Source organism: Coenobita brevimanus, chromosome 97 (assembly GCF_032717465.1).
Source record: "Coenobita brevimanus isolate Jiangsu-jjx chromosome 97, ASM3271746v2, whole genome shotgun sequence".
Lineage (NCBI taxonomy): Eukaryota > Metazoa > Arthropoda > Malacostraca > Decapoda > Coenobitidae > Coenobita > Coenobita brevimanus.
In genome coordinates this window covers 27,610,059-27,632,985 of record NC_137050.1, presented here as the reverse complement: position 1 = coordinate 27,632,985, position 22,927 = coordinate 27,610,059, and the positions used below count along the sequence as shown (strand labels likewise).

Below are 22,927 nucleotides of genomic sequence, written 5' to 3'. Positions count from 1 at the left end.
AAATAGGTGCTATGCATGTCCGGAGGGAGTTGTATAGGTGTTTCTCTGAGTTAGGGTCCATAAGTACAAGTCCATAAGCTGGGGCCCAATATCCGGACGAAACCAATATCCGAACCTACCGATGGCTCTATTGATCCGGATATTGGAGGGGTTACTGTATATATATATATATATATATATATATATATATATATATATCGTTTTCATTTTTTAAAGGCTCCAGCATGCTTCCATGCGTCGGCCTTGGTCACCTAATGGCGGCTCTCCATGCTGCACGATCCATTCAGCCTCTCTGTTCAGTCCCTTATTAACCCTGAGGTCACACTTAATGACCTCGTCTCATGTCTTTCTTGGTCTACCCCTTGTAACCCACCCCCAGTATTAACATTTCTCACTTTCCTCACCCAATTATCATCCTCCAATCTCTCCACATGTCCAAACCATCTCAGTCTACCTCTCCTCTTCACAACACCAATACACTCCAGTCCCATCCTACCTTTCAACTCTTCCATTGTGAACCAAGCCCCCCCAGACTTTGGACGCAGGGACGCACTACACATCCACCTAATCATTGTCATTTCTGTACGTCTGAGCCAGCGAATATCCTTCTCCTTCACTCCCCAGGTCTCACTACCATACAGCATTACACTCCTAACACATGCTGCATACAAAGACCCCATAGCACGTAGGGAGGGTCCTCTCAATGTCAGGAGAGGCAAGAGCTCCCTGAACTTCCAACCACTTCTCACCCTAGCCACAGAGCTACCTCCAGCCCCACCTCCAGCACACAGTATGTCTCCCAAATAACAAAACTCTTCCACACACTCAAGAGACTCACCAGCAAGTTCAATTCTTTCACGTCTGACAATCTCCACCTGCTCTCCCCGACACGCCATACACATAAAATCAGCATTATCTCGCAGTCTACCTCTGATACCACTACATCACTTATGCACCCATTTATCACAAACACCGCACAAGATGGAATTACTTCCCACGCCCTTGTGGCATACTGCACATGGCCAGTCTCCCTCATCTTTGACAGTAGCACCACCAACCCTAGATATCATCACTTTTGTTTTATCTGCATTTACCCTTAAGCCCTTGTGCCCCATACCATCTCTCCACTTCCTAAACCTTTCCTCCGCCTCCCTTTTGTTCTCTGCAATCAACACTAAATCATCAGCATACAGCTCCCACAAGAGTCCGTTTCTAAAGTCACGTGAAAGGGTTTCAAGTACCACGATAAACAACATGGGACTCAAAACCGACCCCTGATGCACACCAACATTCACAGAAAACCCATCACTCAAATCTCCATTCACTCTTACCTGGGTGTGAGCAACCACATACATAGCCATAACCACCCTAACCAGCCACTCCTACAAGCCAAGCTTTCTCATTGCCCACTTCACCACCTCTCTAGGGACTCTGTCAAAGGCCTTTTCCAAATCAACAAAAACAAAATAAAGATCCCTTCTCCTACCAATATATTTTTCCTGAAGCTGTTGAACAATGAATATGGCATCAGTGGTCCCCCTACCTGGCATAAACCCAAACTGCATCTCATCAATATTCACTCTTTCTCTAATCATACCTTCTAAAACTCTCTCCATTACCTTCATTATCTGATCTAAAAGCTTTATACCTCTGTAATTTCCTCTTTCCAGGGCATCACCCTTCCCTTTATACACATTTATAATTACACTCTTCACCCAGTCATTTGGGACAACACACTCATAAATAATCCTGTTTATCAGGTCATTGACTAACTTCACACCTATATCTCCTCAGGCCTTCAGCATTTCGGCAGTCAACCCAGACACACCTGCCTTCCCCACCTTCATCCTGCCTATTGCCTCACAGTAGCGGCATCAGTCAAAGGCCAAGGGCCAGACACTGGATCTGCTGGCTCCAAACCTTCTCTGTCCAGTCAAACTCCTCATTCAACAACCTGTTATAATGCTCTCTCCATGCATCTTTAATATCCTCACTGTTCATCACTACCCTTCCTTCATCATTCTTCACACACTGCTCACCTATAATATCCTGATTATCCCTCTTCACCTGACCTGCCACCCTAAATATAATATTTTTCCTTTCCCCTTGATTTAGGTTATAAAGTAAAAGTCTCTGTGACTCAGACTTTGCCCTGTATACCTCTCTTCTAGCCCTACGCTTGGCAGCCAAATATTCCTCTTTGCTACAACCCTTCTTCCAATCCCGGAAAAGCCTTCTTTTCTCCTTAACTGCAGCTTCTACACCCTCATCCCACCACTAAGTTACTTTATGCCTTGGTGGTCCTCTTGTCCAACCGCATGTTACATCAGTAACTCTCAAGAGATTGTTCTTGAGGGCTCTGTACTGTTCATTAATGCCTCTGTATATATATATATATATATATATATACAGTCAGGGCAATGGAAGTCTGGACCCTCTAATTCGCACCATATATTTGGTAGGGTCCAAGAAATATTGTAGGAAAATTCCTATAGTCGGTGGATTTTTTTCTGGTGGCTTCTAGCAACTTTATAGGCTTACCACCACATGCTGTGAGATTATTAGCTCAGTGCCTGCCTGACTTTGGATGGGAAAGCACTTCAGATTTTCTTTTCCTGCCTGGCATGTGTTAATATCAAAGCTCTTGTTTTCACACCCTCCTCTGCCTTAGTGAATCATTGGAGATGGGTCCCAGGCCATTAACTGATGTAGAAAAAGCCCGAATTGTAACCATGAGAGAGGAAAATGTAAAAGTTAAGGATATTTGTATTCGAGCTGGGCGAGGAAAATCTACCGTTATGGCACTCCTCGCTGCTGCCCGCCACCTGCCAAAAAACACAATTCCCCAACATAAAGACAGGCTGGGACCTAAAAGGAAGACATCACCAACTACAGACAGGTTACTGAAGCAAGCTGTGATAAAAGACCCACGTTTGACTGCTAGACAACTGAAAGATATGTACCCAGAATTGCTGAAAGATGTGTCTGAAAGAACCATACAGCATCAACTTCAGAAAGACTTCTAGATCCCCAGCCGTACTGCTGCACTGAAGCCTCTCCTTAACTTTTACATTTTCCTCTCTCATAGTTAAAATTCGGGCTTTTCCTACATCATTTAGTGGCTTGGGACCCATCTCCAATGATTCACTAAGGCAGAGAAGGGTGTGAAAACGAGAGCTTTGAAATTAACAAGGGCCAGGCAGGACAAGAAAATCTGACGTGCTCTCCCACCCAAAGGCAGGCAGGCACTGAGCTAATAATCTCACAGCATGTGGTGGTAAGCCTGTAAAGTTGCTAGAAGCCACCAGAAAATATCCACTGACTACAGGAATTTTCCTACAATATTTCTTGGACCCTACCAAATATATGGTGCGAATTAGAGGGTCCAGACTTCCATGCGCCGACTGTATATATATATATATATATACTATACAGTAAATCCTCGTGTTTCGCGGCTTGGATGTTCCGCCAAAACTGCGTGAAACACGAAACGTCAAGTTAAGAATCAGTTGGAAGAATAGAGGAGCGTTCCAGTGGGACATGTACCTACCCTATCAGAAAGTACTCTAACACCAAACAGGCCCCACCCAAAATTAAATGAAGAGTGTTTACTAGTGCTAAAACAGCATAACACATTAAACATGTACCTGAAAAGACATTAAAACTGTTATAAAGAGCTGCAACACCGAAAATCCTTACCAGAAATAAAGAGAAGACTGGCTTGATTGGCAAGTGGAGGTGTGTTGAGGGTGGATGGGCTAGTTCCCAGTGTCACTAACCAAGGAAAAACTGCCCTCTTTGTCACTAAAAGGAAGGGAGAAATTATAACAACATTATTTTTCTCACTGCTACAAGGAAGAGAGGCCGTAATATAGTCAAATAGAAAAAAAAATTGGTGGGCTGAGTCTACCATCTCTGTGTTGGGACGGTTATTATTCTTTCCTTCCTTAAATATCGATAAGCTTTATTTTACATCTATTTCAGGTATTTGTCCATCAGAACAAAAATAAATAGTGTTACGAGAAACATGTAATGAATCTTTGTTAAGAAATAGTAGCACGACACAGCTGAAGATCATACGTTACGATCACAAACAATAACAAACTCACGTGTGTCTACTGCCCAGCTGGACCTCCTGTGTATTCACGACACGGCTGAAGATCGTACGTTATGATCATAAACAATAACACACGTGTGTCTACTGCCCCGCTGGACCTGCTGTGTATATATATATATCTATCTATTGCCAGACACCTCAATCCCGTTTGGGGTGGCCACAAACAAATCGCCTCCAAGTTGCCCTGTCCCCTGCCATTTCACTGCCCTGCTCCCAACTCACACCCCCCTCTCTCATATACCTCTCCACCCCATCCCTCCATCTCATCCTTGGCCTCCCCCTCCCTCTTCCCCCCTCCACCTCACTCACATACACTCTCTTCGTCAGTCTTTCACCCTCCATCCTCTCCACATGGCCAAACCACCTCAGTGTGTTCCTCATAACGCTTCCTATCACATCCACATCCACACCACAACACTCCTTTATATCCTCATTCGTCAGCCTGTCTCTCCACGTGACTCCACAGGCTCCTCTTAAATAACTCATTTCCACTGCTCTCACTCTTGACTTGTGTCCTTCCAACAATGTCCAAGCTTCACTTCCGTACGTTAGAGTTGGTATCACAATACTGTCATGTAGTAACTTTTTCACTTCCCTGCTCACTTCCATGTTTCTTATCGCTGCTTTCAAAGAACCAGCAGCCTTTCTTCCCTGCTGTAGCCTTTCAAGCACTTCACCCTCCAAACCTCCATCCTTACTTATCACTTTACCCAAATACTTAAACGTACTCACATTTTCCAATTCCTCACCATCTTACCTCGCTGTACATTCACTAACTTCACCTCTCTCAAAGACCATCACTTTACTCTTCCCTACATTCACCATTAGGTTCCGTTTCTTACACACTCTCTCAAACTCATCCACCAAGCCTTGCAGCTCCCCTTTGTCTTCACTCAACAACACAGTATCGTCTGCAAACAACAGTACAGGGAGTTTCCAAACACTATCCTCTCTCACCAGGGCCACTCCAACATCCACTACCCTACCTTGTACCTCTTTTATTACCCCATCCATGTACAGATTGAACAACCATGGAGACATGACACATCCCTGTTTCAACCCAACTTTCAAAGAGAAAAATTCACTTAGTTCACCCTCCACACGCACTGCAGCCTTCACACCATCGTACATACTCTTCACAGCATTCAACAACTTCCCATCTATTCCATATATTCTTAACACTTTCCACAATCCTTGTCTATCCACCCTGTCATATGCTTTCTCCAAATCCATGAAAGCCGCATACAACTTCTTTCCCTTCTCTAGAAACTTTTCCACTAAAGATCTAAGAATGAATATCTGATCTACACAACCTCTTCCCTTCCTAAAGCCTCCCTGTTCTTCTCCAACTAATTTCTCTGTTCTTTCTCTAACTCTGTCTATAAGTATCCTACCATACACTTTTCCTGTTATACTAAGAAGACAAATGCCCCTATGATTACCACACACTTCTTTTTCCCCTTTTCCTTTGTACAGGGGAATAATTATACCTGACTTCCAATCCTCCGGGACTCTACCTTCCTCCCAGGCCAATCTGCACATCTTCCACATCCATTCTACTACTATCTCTCCCCCATGCTTCAGCATTTCACCACACACTCCATCAATTCCTGGGGCTTTCCTCGATTTAACTTTCTTCATTGCTTCCACAACTTCTATCCTACTGATTTCTTCCTGTCTTCTCACCTCCCTCCTTCTCCCAGCCATATCTATATATATATATATATATATATATATATATATATATATATATATATATATATATATATATATATATATATATATATATATATATATATATATATATATATATATATATATATATATATATATATATATATATATATATATATATATATATATATATATATATATATATATATATATATATATATATATATATATATATATATATATATATTATATATATATATATATATATATATATATATATATATATATATATATATATATATATATATATGCGCAGACCTGGTGAGGGGGTGGGATCTCCCTTCCTACCACCTCATCCCCTAGTTCATTTTGGTTTAGTGCTCAGCAGTTTTTGACAGACCTTCTACGATCATCAGTCATAGGACTCTACGTGGCAAACTTGCAAACTGAAGATCGTGAATAATAGTACAGTAAGCTCTCACTATAATGGACTAACTGGGGCCCAAACCATTTCGAGAAATGCAAAATTCCGATAAGAGCGACATCCGGACTTCCCCCTGCTAATCCGGACTTTTTCCAATATATCAGACATTAGTCCGGATCGCATTAACGGTGTTTAATTTTTTTTTACTACCATTGTGGTACTGTGCTGTGTTATAACTTCCCTACATTAATCAGATGGTATAATATATATAATAATACTGTACTATACACTGATAAACTTGTCTTTTATTTACCTTATTTTGGTGAACATAGCTGAAATGGTCAGGCAGTCCAGACTGCTTCTGGCTTTATCGGACTTTTTCCGATGTATGGGAATTTAGTCTGGTAGCTCCTCAAGTCCAATAAAAGCGAATTCTGGTCTATTGAAGTCCATTATATCGAGGTTTTACTATACTTTAGGTGTTACAGAGTAAATGTTTCCTGCACTGATGAAGACTGCGACATTGATAAATCATGTGTTTACATTTGGCCAGTTCATTAGAAAATACTTTGAAAATACAAAGGAATTTCCAAATAAATTTTGGAAAATAAGAGAGAAGAAAATAAAGGAGCTCGGCAACCAGAACAGTAACTATGATGACATAAAGAGGGGACTTTGAAAAGGCTGTCCCTATCACATCATCGATCGCATTCCCAGTCAAGAGAATTCTCTGTCAAAACATCATCAATTCTCCATCGCAACAGTTTGCGCCTTGGTCGATTCTGCATCATTCGTACATTATTATTATGTACAACAGATGTTTATTTAATTTCCTGGAACTGTCTGATGGTGGGATTGTATACAGTGCTGCTGCTTTTTCTCTACCAAGTTTGAATACGAGTTGGAGATTGCATTCTTCAGTAACCTTGACTGGGTACAAGTGAGACGGGCACTGGTTTTAGGTTTAGGTTAGCTTCTTTTGCAGAGTTTAGGCCATTTAGATTGCATATAAACTGTTTTTGGACTCATTTGGGTGGGTTTAGGACTTGGTTGGGGGGGGGGGAACCCAAGGCTGAAAAACGCATCCCTATACTTTACATGTTAAAGCGGCCCTGAATTATGATACCCCACCTAGTAATGGGCTTTTATTTAACCAATTGCATCGTTAAACTGGGGTTTGCCAATATATGTATACAATAATGCCCCGATATATGATTAGCGATGGGGGAACAAAGTGCACCAGGCCCCGATACTCGATGGGCGAGCCCCGGTCTAATGATGGGCCCTCCGATGTCGCGCCTGCAGACGATGGTCCAAAATTTTGAATCACGCGCTTTCCTGCGGCCAGCTGAGCCTGCCTCCCTCCCAGGATGCACAGAAACGCTCACGCAGGCCCCATACCCATCGTTCACCCTGCGTTTACTCATATTACTCTTCTTGCACCAGCTATCTCAGAGTGAGGATCTCCCTTACGCTCGCCTGCCACGTATCATATTGCACCACCAACATTACGCAAGTTGCTATCGTAGTGCATCATAACTGTGTTCGAGCAGTGCTGTTAGTCGAGCAGTGATTCTGATCGTGTGCGCAGTGTGATATTGTGTGAATTTTAGCCAAAATAAGTGTGATCATGTCTGGTAAGGGTGCTGCATGTAGTGGGGCTAGTGGTGGTGCTAGTGGAGGCCTTAGTCATGGTGGGAAGCGTCCTGTTAGTGGTGATGCTGGTAATGTTCCCGCGATGCATGTCCGTAAGACTTTGTCACTGGAGGTGAAATTGGAAATCCTTAAATGACACGACAAAGGCGAAGGTGCGTGTTCTATCGCCTCGGCTCTCCACCTGGCGTAGTCGACTGTCTCCACCATTATCAAGAAGAAGGAGGCCATAAGGGCTGCTGCTGGGGAGGTTGTAACCTTATCTGCCTCCCGTATCACCTGCCAGCAAGAGCCTGCATTGGAGGAGCTGGAGAGGATGCTATGCACATGGGTGGAAGATCAGAACCAGCGCAAGGCACCCGTGAGCCAGGCTATTATTTGCGCTAAGGCTCACTTGCTATGGGATGAGCTTAAGGTAAGGTGTGAGCTTGATGAAAGTGAGACCTTTAAGGCTAGCCATAGGTAGTTTGACCAGTTTAAGAGGCGGGCAAATCTCCACCACGTGAAGATGTATGGTGAGGCGGTGAGTGCAGATACGGTGGCAGCGGCAGCGTTTCCTGATGAGCTGAAACGCATTATCATGGAGGGTGGCTATAATGCAAAGCAGATCTTGAATTTTGATGAGGCTGGGCTCTTTTGGAAGAGAATGCCCTCCAAGGCATACCTTGCAATGGAGGAAACGTCTATGCCAGGATTCAAGCCCTTGAAGAACCTGCTGACACTGCTGCTGGGGGGCAACGCCAATGGCGACATCAAGTTGAAGCCACTCTTATTCTACCACTCAAGAACCCCAGGGCTCTGGTGGGGTATGTTAAGGAGAACCTTGGGGTTATCTGGAAGTCGAACAAGAAGGCTTGGTTGACTTCAGATATCTGTTCGTCATATTTTCATTCGTACCTCTAGTGTGCTGAAGACGTATGCGTCTCGTGAAAATCTGGCGAACAGATTTCTCCTGGTGGTGGATAATGCGCCTAGCCACCCACCCGCAATGAAAGAATGGGCCAGCAATACTGAGGTGGTGTTCCTACCCCCCAGCATCACATCTTTGTTGTAGCCAATGGACCAAGGGGTGATCGCTGCCTTTAAGGCCTACTGCCTCCGCCGCACAATGAAGCAGTTGGTAAGGACCTCCAACAGTGACAACAGAACAACTGTACAGCAGTTCTGGAGAGGGTACAACATATGCCACGCCCTGGAAAATATAACTGCAGCATGGGACGAGGTGAGCCAGGCGATGATGAACGGCGTGTGGCGGAAGCTGTGGCCAGAATGTGTTTACTCCACCAGCTTCCCTGAGGGCGTGCAACCTCCGCGTGTCAAGCATGTGTGGCAGGACATTGTCGAGTTGTCGCACGAGGCGGGCTTCGGGGAGGTTGATGAGGATGATGTGGAGGAGGCTCTCGAGAGGCACAGGGAGGAGCTCAGCAATGAGGAGCTCCTCAGTATGGAGATTGAGCAGGTGCACCAGGAGGCAGAGGAGGAGGAGGAGTTTGTGCCTGAAGTCTGAGCTGTCAGTATCAAGATCCTGAAGGAGATGCAAACAAAGCTGGATGAGCTTATAAACCTTTTGAAAACACATGACCCTCTCCCAGGACGAAGCAGGGACACAGCTAATCGGCTTGAGGAGATTATGAAAGTGCACATGTTAATGCTGGAGGAGAAGAAGAAGGGCGGCCAGGCAGATAACGATCACATCGCTCTTTTAGCAGGCCCTCACCAGGCCAGCAAGTCGCTCAGGATCTTCCCAGCCCTTGACGAGCAGAGCATCTCATCCTTCAACCAGCAGAGAAACACCGAGGGACACCTCCCACCAAGGACATGCTTGGCCCGTTGTTCTGGACCTAACCTCCAGCCGATCGCCGTCTCCCGTGTCACCTGTGTCTCCACTAAGGCACTCTGCCAATCTATCGCTGCCTCCCTCATCCCATCCTCCATCTCCCATCCCACTTCAGCCACTGTCTCTGTCTCCCTCGCCATGACGAGAGCCATTGCAACTGACTCCCTCGCCACCTCACCGGACATCACAGCTGTCTCCCACACCACCACCTCTGTTATCGCATTGCACCTCATTGCCACCGCCTGAGCCAGCACATCACACCCCATCGCCTCCCCCTGAGTCATCGCATCGCACTCCATCGCCTCCGCCTGAGTCATTGCATCGCACTCCATCGCCAACCCCCTCTGACCCTCCCCTGGAGATAGGGTTTGAGGGCTTTGAGGAGGAGGACTGAGTGTTGGGGAGCACCAGATGTCCCCTAGCCTCGGGGGGGATAGCAAAGATGATGACCAGGACTGGACATGGACTTACAAGAAGTAAGTGATGAGAGGTGTTTGATATTCTCTAACCTATTCCTTATGATTTTCAGGTTTTATTTGTTGCTTTCAGTGAGTTATTTACAGGTGTTAGGCTTGGGTTAGCTTCCTTGACAACTGTTAGGCCATTTAGATTGCCTTTAAATCTGTTTTTGAGCTCAGCATGGTGGGTTTTGGACTTGGTTTGGGGGGAAACCTAAGGCCGTTAACCCGAGACGTCCCGTCGACGTATGACTATGTCGCAACATTATGTAACTGCCACTCCCGTCAACGTATTGGTACGTCGCGCAATTGCAAGGTTCATAATTTGGACAAATTTCAAATCTCGCGCTTGATTTTGGGTACGTAGGGTCGGGAGATCTTCCCCTACCTGCCACCAGGTGGGGACACTCGGCGACCCCATGCGACCTGCACTCACCCTCGGCTTGGTCACTCGCCTGTTAGCAGTGACCCAGGTCAGACATGGCGCACAGAGGTCTCTCGAAGGAGGAAATTCAAGCCGCCCTGGACGCCTTTACAGGCGACAGTGATTCGATCCTTGATGACGAGGTGGTGGACAAGGATTATGTCCAACCAGAGGAGGAGGAAAGTAGCAGCAGTGATGAGGAGGTCCCGTCCCCGAGGAAGCGGCGCTACGTGACCTATCGTGCCACTAGAGAGGGCCAGCCTGCACCAAAACATCATGCAACAACCTCTCGGCAGCCCCTATGTGATGTGGAGCCCGAAATTGAGGACGAGGATGAGGACGGAGCCGTGGGACATGTTGCCACATGGTATGGCCGCAAGATTATCACACATCGTGGCCCCGAGCACACAGCATGTCATGCTAGCAGGTATGGGCCGAGTGTTTTGTTTGGGGAGGGTGGAAGTGGTGTGGAGGGACTGGGGAGTGAAATGGAAAGTGTAGGGGCGAGCATTGAAAGTGAGAGTGGCGGGAGTGAGTCATTGCTCTCCCGTGGTGGTGTGAGGCGGCAGAGCGTATCACGTGGGGCAGTGAGGGTGCATGGTGAATCACGTGGTGTGGTGATGGAGCGGGGAGGTGAGGAGGAGCCACTCCCCAGCATCTCTTATGCTCCCCAATATTCCCGGACTTCCTCCCCACAGCCCCCTGATGTTCCCCAAGGCTGTAAGGGTAAGGGAAAAGGGAAGGGTAAAGGCCGAGGAAAGAGGAGTGCAAGTGGGGAAGCCCTCTGCACTCCTCCTCCCCAACCTCCCCCACCAGCATCTCCTCCCCACCCCGACGAAGGTGATGATGGGGGCGAGGGTTATGTGAGTTTGAATTGGGAAGATGGCAGTGATTTTTCTCCCATTATTCACCCCTTCACTGAGCAGGGGTGCACTGGCTGCACAGCTCCAGGAATTCACCGTTATTCCACCAGGCTGGATTTTTTCCCCCTGTTCTTCAGTGAGGGTTTTGTGGAGGAGATAGTGGAACAAACTAACCATTTTGCTAGCAGCCAGCGCTGTAAGAGTGAACGACTGGGCGCAAGGAGCAGGCATTCAATCACTTATGATTACCCTGTCTCCCTCGCAGAAATGTTTTAATTTTTTGCCCTGGTACTTTTGATGGGTATTGTACGTAAAAACAGAATTCCGGCATACTGGACAAGGGACCCTATAATGCTGACACCAATATTTGGCAAAATCATGAGCCGTAATCGGTTTCAGCAAATTCTAAGTCGCCTCCACTTTTATGATGCTGATGATCCTGCCAGTGCAAATGACACTGATAAGATGAGGCGAATTAGGTTGGTTTTTGATCACCTACGGCAAACATTCCGTTCCTTATTTTATCCCTATAGAGACCTTGTCATAGACGAGAGTCTCATGTTGTGGAGAGGCAACATTTCCTTTCAGCAGTACATACCCAGCAAAACCAGGACTGGTTATGTGCAAGACATAGTCTTGTACACTGGTGCACAGACAGACACAATAGAAGATTGGAGTATTGGACTGTCTGGAGCAGTGGTAAAGACAATGATTGAAGACTACCTTCATCATGGTCACGTCCTTTACCTGGATAACTGGTACACTAGCCCTCTTCTCGTTCGTTATCTACACCTGCATGACACGGAACTCTGTGGTACTGTCAAGGTGAACCGGCGTCACGTGGTCAAGGTGGGGCAGAAATTAGAAAAAAGTGAGGTGGTCGTCTTCCAGGCTAACAACCTCCTAGCTACAGTGTGGAACCACAGCAGAGAAGTCAGCCTCTTGTCCACGGTTCACCGCCCTTTAATGCACCGTACAGAGTCCGTGGAGTACCGCAGCGAGAGGAGGCGCCACATCTGGAAACCTGAGTGTGTGATTGATTTTAACATCAACATGTTCCTGGTGGACCAGTCAGACTCCATGATATCCACTGTCGAGTGTGCCAGGACCACAATGAAGTGGTACAAGAAGCCCTTCTTTCACCTGCTAGATATAACTGCCCTCAGTTGCCACCACCTGAATGCCATGACAACAGGAGTGCAGGAAACCTTTGAAGGGTTTGTGAGGGACCTTACACGTGAGATTTTTGCTAGGTATGCGGTCGAGAGGCCCCAACAACGCACACACACTGCCCCTACCGCCCAAACTCCCCTGAGAATATCCGCCCACCATTTTCCCACTCCTATACCTCCCCAGCCAAATAGACCTAGGCCCCAACGCAGGTGTCATGTGTGTGGTAATTCCCGTGTGAGACCCACCACTCAGAGAAAAGACACCCGCTATGAGTGCGTTGAGTGTGACGTGGGTCTTTGCATTCATCCTTGTTTCAGTGAATATCACACCTTGATGCAGTTCTGATATGGTGTGAATGCGATATGACGCTCATACTCAGGAAGAAATGCGACATACAGACGCTCAGTGTAATTACAAGGTCCGTAAATATGTAAATAGTAGTATAAAAGTGGAAACAGGTGTAATGTAAGTGGAAAATTATTATGTAAGTGCATATATATATTCTAAGTTGAAACATTCCTAGCAAGTATATAGAGGTGCGATATTCTGATGCTCAGAGGAATAAATAAGGCCCGTAAATATGTAAATAATTGTTTAAAGTGGAAACAGGTGTAATGTAAGTGGAAAATTATTATGTAAGTGCATAAATATAATCTAAGTCGAAACATTCCTAGCGAGGGTATATTGATGCGACACTCAGTGGAATAAATAAGGCCTGTAACTATGTAAATAGTAGTATAAGGTGGAAATGGGTGTAATGTAAGTGAGGAAGTATATTGGAAGTGAAGAAATAAAGTATAAGTTGAAACACGAGTGGTAGTGAGTGTGCTTGCTACGTGAATATGCGCTAGCATTTTGCTAAATACCCTCGTAAGGAATGTAAATAAGTGAACACATTTACATTGGTTGAAAAATGGTACACTGTCATAAAAACAATAATATGAAAGTAAAAAAAATATAATGTATGTTGAGAGAAGAGTCATAGCGAGTGCGCTGAGTAAGCAGATGTGCGCAATAGTTATGCTAAATATCATCGTAATGAATGTAAACAGCTGATAACATTTACATAAAGTCAAAAATGGTAAAATATCATTGAAACAGTATTATGCAAGTAGAAAAAATGATATATTTACTGAAACAAGAAACTTAGCAACTAGCGTGTAACCAATATGACCAAACTCGCTATGCTCGCGAGATGGAACAATGCATATTTTTCCTATATATATCATTGAAAACCATTATATTGTTGTTGTGATTGTTTATTAGTTCAAAATTAATAAATTTAGGTGTGTTCTTTGTTGTTTCTCTCAAAATTACCTACCATAGGAAACGTGAGAGCCCGACATGTCAGTGACAGAATATGATACATGACTCGGGGTGCCTCACCTGTTCTGACCACTTATGGACCCCGTTAAGCCCTTTCTTGGTGATTTTCCTTTGTTTCTCAACAAAAGCGGAGGTTTTAGCCAAAAAAAATTTTTTCCGAAATAGCTCGGGATTGGGGGGTATCGGAGGTTGGAAATCAGTCAGTATGTGACGGGTTAAACAGTCCACATTCAAGTACATGTTAAAAGTACTCCGATATACGATACTCCACTTAACGATGGGGTTTTACCTAACCAGTTAGATCGTTAAACCGGGGTATGCCTGTGTATATATATATATATATATATATATATATATATATATATATACAGTATATCATGATCATCATCTGGACCTCCTTTCCCACCCTAGGGCAGAGTGAGGAGTAGCAATGTCCAGACAGCCCAAATTTGCCCAATCTAATGGGCCATGCTTCCATTCACTCATCATTCAAGTCTCCGGAATCCTGGCTTTATCAGATACTCCAAAAACATTCACCACGTTCTGTAGCTTCACACAAATCATTCAAGTTTCCGGAATCCTGGCTTTATCAGATACTCCAAAAACATTCACCACGTTCTGTAGCTTCACACAAACTTATCTGAGAGTCAATCCAGATGCTGCCACATTAAAAAAGGGTGGCAAATCCCTGGTCATGCACTTCTTCTCACAACATTCATCCAGCCAGCTCGATCACTTGTCAGTTCCCTAGTCTCGCCGGCTTCCAAACTTCTCTTCCTCACACACTCCTCCACCATATCTCTCCACCTTCTCCTTGGCCTACCTCGTCTCTTCCTCCCTTCAAGTTCACTCGGGTATATCTTTTTCACCACCCTATTGTTATCCATTCTCTCCACATGACTGTACCATCTCAGGACACTCAATTCAATTCTGGTGTCCACCGACTTCCTCACGCCACATCTTTCACGAATCACATTATTTTGTATCCTACTCACCCTCTGTATTCCACGTACATTCCTCAGCAGTCCCATCTCCACTGCTCTTACTCTTGACTTTTCATTTTCATACCACACCATAGTCTCACATCCATGTGTTACAGTTGGCACTATTATATACATATACAGTATATAGATAGATAGATAGATAGATAGATATATATATATATATATATATATATATATATATATATATATATATATATATATATATATATATATATATATATATATTTACATGTACTGTATATTTATGTATATAAACATACACACACACATGCATATTACAGTATTACAATTTTTAAACATCCTTCTGTATTTTGTTGAAATCGCTTTATCCTTGGAGTTAGGTCCTATATTTCCGTAATAACTGCCCTCCCCCTCAGAATATCAGAATGTGACATGTCCCCTCCTCTTCCCCTACAGTATCACCAATTACCCAAACAGATAGTGACGCCATACAAGCCCTCAGATGACCACCACGACCTCTCCTCCTCTCTCACCCGTGCCAGCTCTGATGTGTCAGATCGAGCACCACTGCTTAAAAAGGTATGGTAAGGTGACAGAAAGCACTAGCACCCAGTTTATATCAGTTTATAGTGATATTATTGTGACATATCAGAATATCTTGCCTTTTCTAAATTAAAGTGGTCAGATCAGCTACCCATCAGTTATTGAATGTTATTATCTCTCATGTTTGTGCCAGACTTCATTAATGCAAGACTGGTATTCCTAATTATTTGTGGAAAAAAATATCAGGTTTCATTTATTTTATCTGTACAGTAAAATTCTTTTTACCAAAGTAGACGTGGCATACCTTAACCCCTTCTGCCTGAGGATTTCTGGATTTACTCTTGCTACATTGAAACTATTTTATTCAGCTTTTTAGAGCACTTTAGTAATGAATTGATTAGTGTTGACTATAGCTAACCCTTACATTGTGAAAAGTCTCTCTTAGATTGAATAAATAATCTGGAAATAGTGAGAATAATATAGATATGTCACTTAGTTGAAAGTGTTAAACTGCAGTTAGTGCCTTCCTGTTGTCCTTCATAAGTTGTAGTGAACAGGATTAGTCATTGATCAGATTGCCCATATAACCCATGAAAGATTGTCCAGGCTGTCAGGCCAGCAGTATTTGCAAGGGTACAGTGAGTGATAACTAATGCAGATACAATGATACCTTGGTTATTGTGCACTTGGTTATAACAGTTTTCATTAAATTATCACTGCAAGATGAAAATCTGCATTCCTGCCATTACCGCACATTTTTCAGCTAAAAACACTATTATCGCACATTTTTTGGCTAAAAATATCATTATCACATACCTGCGCTGCTTTCTGCTGACAATGGTGGTGCAAAATGTATGGTTTCTGATGGCTTTGAGGGATTGAAAGATGAGGCCCTACTCGAGGAGTTATCCCAGGTGGTGGAGACCATTAACTTTCCACCCCCAGTCCATAGAACCTCTTACCTCAGGCCCATGTCATGTCTCTGTATGGTATGTATTTCTTACCTATTGTGTCCTTTTCATCATTTCCTGTTAACCTAACCATGCCGGTGTATGTTTCTGATACATGCTGTAACAGTGTGTTATGTATTTAGTGGGTCTAAAATTGTTCTATCTATCTATCTATTGCCAGACGCCTCAATCCCGTTTGGGGTGGCCACAAACAAATCGCCTCCAAGTCGCCCTGTCCCCCGCCATTTCACTCCCCTGCTCCCAACTCACACCCCCCTCTCTCATATACCTCTCCACCCCATCCCTCCATCTCATCCTCGGCCTCCCCCTCCCTCTTTCCCCCTCCACCTCACTCACATACACTCTCTTCGTCAGTCTTTCACCCTCCATCCTCTCCACATGGCCAAACCACCTCAGTGTGTTCCTCATAATGCTTCCTATCACATCCACATCAACACCACAACGCTCCTTTATATCCTCATTCGTCAGCCTCTCTCTCCATGTGACTCCACAGGCTCCTCTTAAATAACTCATTTCTAAATTGTTGAAAAGGGAAAAATTGGGTTTACGAGTGGGGTGCCCAATACCTATCCATATCTATATATCTAGGCTACTTCCCCCAAGAAAAGGGAGGTAGCCGAGACAGGACGACACGCTCCCAATTTACTCATCCACTCACACACATTCATTTGCATCTTGGCCCCAAAGGGGAGAAGGGACAGATCCTCACCGCACCACACTTCATGAGGGTCAAGTGCGCAGTGCAGTCAGTGACATCTGTGCAGTGCAGTCAGTGACATCTGCAGCAGGGCCCGACAGCAGAGCTGGTTTACCCCTGCCACATCATAATGGACCCATCCCCTTACCTGCATCTGACCTGATCAGCTAATCCGACAAAATGCAGGAGAATATCCCCTGAGGGCTGCGTCGTCATTTATTCATTCACAATTTCTCTCCATTCATTTCTATCACGCACAGCCACTCTTCCTTGCTCAACAGACATCCCTCTCTCATCCAGTGCTATCTTGACACTGTCGGTCCATCCTATTTGTGGTCTTCCTCTCATCCTTACACCTCTCACATCAGATCTAGTTATCTTTTTCACCAATTGCTCATTATCCATTCTCTCCATATGCCCAAGCCATCACAACACCCTCTGCTCCACTCAGTCAGCCATCTCCCGAACAACTCCAGTTCTCCTTCACACTTCATCATTTCTCACTCAATCCATACGTGTCATGTCACACATACTCCTCAGACACCTCATCTCCATTACATTCAGACTTTTCCTCTCTGCTACACCCATATTCCTTGTTTCAGCCCCATATAACACCCAGTACCAATTAGAATAAATTCCATAGAGTCTGTGCTCTCTTTATCATGCAGTTTCGTTATCACATGCCACATGTGGTACCAGTTATATATAATAGCCAAGGGATCACTGTATTGATGTTGCATATCATATAATTTCATATAATTTTAGGCTCCAACATGCTTGCATGTGTTGGCCTTGATCACCTAGTGATGGCTGTCCATGCTGCGTGATTTCTGGCATCTCCCCTATTTGGTCCCTTATTTCTGAGGTCACACACTTTGACCACATCCCAGGTCTTTTTTGGTCTGCCTCTTGCTACCCTGCCCCCAACATTGACATTTCTCACCTCCTGCACCTAGTCGTCATCTTCCATCCTCTCGACATGTCCAAACCATCTCAATCTACCCCTCCTCATCACAACACTAATACATTCAAGTCCCATTCTTCCTCTCAACTCTCCATTGCAATCCTAGTCCCCCCAGGCCTACAATTCAAGGATGCATTACACATTCATCTAATCATTGTCATTTCTTTACATTGGAGCCTACGAATAACCTCTTCCTTACTGCATAGGTCTTACTACTATACAGCATTAAACACATACCACTTACAAGGATCCCTTAGCACGGAAGTAGAGCTCTTCCAATGTTAGGAGAGACTACAGCTCCCGAAACTTCCTCCAACCACTCCTTACCCAAGCCCCACCTACAGCACATGACATGTCCCCCTAATAACAAAACTTCTTCACATACTCAAGAGACTCTCCTACAAGATCAATCCTTTCATGCCTGTCAGTCTCTGCATGCTCTTGCCAGCACACTGCACACACACAGTGAGCATTAATTTTCAATGTACCTCCAATACCAATACATCTCATATGCATGCATTTATCACAAACACTGCACAAGTGTTTTATGCCTCTTTAATTTCTTCTTTCCAGGGCATCCCCTTTTCCTTTATACACATTTGCAGTCACACTCTTCAGCCAGCCATCTGGGACAAACTTATTTATAATTGAATTTATCAAATCAGTAACTAGAACCACTTATATATCTCCTGAGGCCCTCAATATTTCAACAGTTGACCCAGACACACCCTTCCCCTTTCCCAACTCTGTCCCACCTATTGCCTTGCTCACAATAGTAGCATCAATCAAAGGCCAGTGGCCAAACACTGGATCTGCTGACTCCAGACCTTTCCTGTTCCAGTTAAACTCTTCATTCAGCAGTCGGTTATAAGACTCTTTAGGTGTCTTTAATATACTTCGCTCTCCACCACTACCACCTTTCATTCATCATTCTTCACACATTGCTCATCTGTGATATCACTGTTTTCCTTCTTCATCTGATTTGCTGCCTTAAATAACACATTCTTCCTTTCAGCACCAACTAGGGTATCCAGTAAGTCTCATGAGACTCAGATTTTGCTGTATACCTCCTTGCTGGCCATATTTTTGGCAGCCAAGTATTCATCTCTCTTACTACCTTTATTCCTTTCCCAGAAAACCTTCTTTTCTCCTTAACTGCAGCTTCCAAATCCTCACCCCAACACCCTGTTACTTTGTGTGTTGGTTGGCCCTTTGTCCATCTATGCACAGAATCAGTAACTTTCAAGAGTGTATTCTTGAGGGCTTTGTACTGCTCATTAGCACTTCTGGGAATTAATAATTTAATGAGAAAAGTGGTAGAGTTTAGATATGACTGGTCTACCAGATTCCACCATTTTGATGCATTTCCATGCCTTTGACACCATTGTTAACCCCTTCCATCCAGTTATGTGCTTTTACCAGCTGTGATAGTAAAGGTGATATTGTTTTCAGTGTGTGTGTGTGTGTGTGTGTGTGTGTGTGTGTGTGTGTGTGTGTGTGTGTGTGTGTGTGTGTGTGTGTGTGTGTGTGTGTGTGTGTATTTACCCAGCAAATGAGCTACGCTCGTTGGGTCCCGTCTCTTTTTCTCATCAATTCAGATTTTGTTTTGAACTCGTTTAAGTTTTTAAACTGGATGATCTCTTTGTCCAGGCTGTTCCACTAGTCTGTGCATCTATATGGAAAGCTATATTTCTTGATATCCTTCAAACAAGTTGGCTTTTTCAGTTTCATTCCATGTCCTCATGTTACTCACCCATCCCATACAAACAGATCATTTTTATCAATTTTATCTAGTCCTATCATGGCCCTGAACACTGCAATCATGTCGCCCCTCTCTCTCCTTTCTTCTAAGGACGGCAGGTCCAGCTTTTCCAGCCTCTCTCTGTAAGACAGATCTGCCAGGTTGGGGACCATCTTGGTTGCTGTTCTTTGTATTCTTTCAATCTTATTTATATCTTTCTTCTTGTGTGGGGACCACACTGCTGCCGCATATTCCAACCTGGGGCGGATCATGGCCACTGTCAATTATTTCACCATTTCCTCATCCATGTAATGTAATGCCACTTGTATGTTAGTCAAGAAATTGTACATCTCTCAAACTATCTTGTTAATGTGTTTTTCCGGTGACAAACCATCCTGGACCAGCACTCCCAAATCTTTCTCTTCTCTCACTTTTTTTATTGGTTCATTACCCATCATGTAATTCAGTGATGGCCTCTTGGCATTCTTACCCATTTCCAATATTTTACATTCATTTGCGTTAAGTTTCATTTTGGACATCTGGCTCCAATTTTGGATCCTATTCAGGTCTTCCTGCAGCATTTTACAGTCTTCCTTGACTTCTACTCTCCTCAAGATCTTTGCATCATCAGCAAACAGACTTGCATAACTGTTCATTCCATCTACCATATCATTTACGTAAATCAGGAACATTGTGTGTGTGTATGTGTGTGTGTGTGTGTTAGCACAATAACTTTACAACTGCTCAAGATATCACAAAATTTTATAGGTGTGTAGTAGGGGAAAAAAGTGACCATGAGTTTGAAACTAGTAAAAGTAGGTCAAGGGCCGTCTGTCTGTTACCACGATAACTTTGCAACTGCCCAAGACATCATAACAAAAATTTTGCAGGTGTGTGGTAGGGATGAAAATCCTCCACGAGTATTGTTTTCAGTTTGTCTTTGTGTTTGTGTGTCTGTTAACATGATAACTTCACAACCACTCAAGATATAATCTCAGAATTTTACAGGTGTGTAGTAGGGATGAAAATCTTCTCCAGATTCGAAATTGGTGAAAGTAGGTCAGGGTCTGTGTGTTTGTTACTGCGATAACTTTGCAACCGCTCAAGATGTCAAAAAATTTTACATGTGTTTAGTAGGGATGAAAATCTCCTATGAGTTCGAAAATAGTAAAAGGTCAGCGTCAAAGTCATATTCTGAGCCGTGCTAGATATGTATCGGCTTGCGGCTGGTGTGATTCTCCCCTTGGGGGGGCCTCGAGTTATTCTGTTTTTGCTATTTCTAGGTGATTTTATTAAGCTAAGGAAGATTCAGAAGTTGTGAGGAGATAGTTATGGCTATACAGTACTGTATTGTATCTAACTCCAGTTAAAAAAAAAGAAAATCTGATCTGAAAATCATGTGGTGATAGAAATAAAATTATTAGTATGGCATCTGATTAAAGGTAATAAACACCTAACTACCAAAGACTGACAGAGTAACCAATGATCATCATCATCATCGCTGTCATCATCCATCATTCATCATCATCCTGACCTTTTTTCCTACCAGAATTAAAGTGAGCAAGGATCCGCAAATAAGGAAAGAGAATGTATGAACATAGAAATGTCAGCTTCATGCACAGTAAAATGCATCACACAGCCATTTACACATCATTCAAACCTTTGGAATCCCAGATACACATCACAAAGAGAACCATCTAAATCTTTTGTATAGCATTATTCTTTATCATTGAACAAAGTATTGGGTTCATTTTTCCATTGTTGTCAGTTTCGCAAGCTACTGAAGTGCCTTTTCTAACAGTATTGAACTGACACCTGGAGTGCAGTATTCAGTTCTTATCATAAGTAGATTCTTAGCATTCCCTCAGATCTCTCGGCTGTCAGTGAAGGTTGCTTCATTTCTTCGTTAAATGATAATTTTCCATTACCTGCTTTTCTCAGGTTAGCCAAAAGCCTCTCAGGTCAACCAATAAACTTCCCATCAAATTCTTGTCACCCTGCACCCTAAAGGTCGGTGACAAGGGCAAGTCTGGGCCTGCTGCAGAACACAACTGGTCTGACACAGGGAGTGAAGAACAGCCTGACAGCCCCTCCCCTCGGTCCCTGCAGCCCCCCCGTCAGGCTGACCACGAGTACCATGAGATATCAGATGAGGAGAACCAGGAAGAGGAGCCTGGCAATAAGGTGGGTGAAGGTTTTGTCTTGCTATGCTGTAGTTTAGTTTGAAATAGATGCCTGGGGATTTACAGTAGTGGCTTAGGGCATTCCACTTAGATGGAGCACTTAAGTATTTTTATTTTGTGTACAGGTATTTATTTTTTTGTTTATTAATTAATTAATTCATTCATTCATTCATCATCTAATCCTGTGTTGCCTCATGAGGAATGTAGGAGCCTGGGGCAAGGCAAGTTGGTCCTGACATTTTAGATGAGAGTGACCAGCCTCACTCATCCCTGAGTGGCATTATGTGAGCAGTAAACCCCAACCACCCCTTGGATATAAACTTGCACTGGCTTAATCCAGTTGGAGTGCCTGAATTACCCACTAAACCACCAGGCACCATAATTTGGTTATATGGTTACCACCCAGCATAGTAAATTGTTTCCTGGTGCACAGGAAACCATTTGGCTTGTCACTTAGTGTAGAGTCACCCATTGACATAAAGCAGAGAAGAAAATGAAGGAAAGAAAGACAGAAGAGGAAGGAAGGAAGGAAGAGAGGAGAGGTCAGGCCAGGCACCCCAAAGCAGCACTATATTGAGAGAGAGGCTGTTGAGTGCCCCCACCTACCACTCAGATTAATTTATTAATTTATTCATATATTTATTATGCTCCTGACTTTCGGCATCTGTTTTAGCAGCTCGTTCCCTAAGGCCCAATAGTTTTGTGAACCAAGCACCTCCACCTCGCCACTTGAGCACTAACACCTGCATTCTATGTCAGATACATTTTAGGGTGTGCAGCAAGGTTTTGTGATGTCCCCATGGTTGTTCAATATATATATGGATGGGATGATGAGAGAAATAAAAACACGAGTAATGGAGAGAGGGATGGCATCGGTAATGAATGGTGATGGATGGAATATCTCAAATTTGTTG

General features: G+C 43.8%; 1 protein-coding gene across 1 annotated transcript in view; it reads left to right on the top strand.

The window, feature by feature from the left end:
- Ack-like (activated Cdc42 kinase-like) overlaps positions 1-22,927 on the top strand; it is a 441,226-nt gene that overhangs the window by 324,019 nt on the left and 94,280 nt on the right. Inside the window, exons 16-17 of the mRNA XM_080283506.1 lie at positions 15,371-15,493; positions 21,841-22,014. Of these exons, the coding sequence (XP_080139632.1) occupies positions 15,371-15,493; positions 21,841-22,014 (297 nt within the window). The remainder of the gene's footprint in view (positions 1-15,370; positions 15,494-21,840; positions 22,015-22,927) is intronic.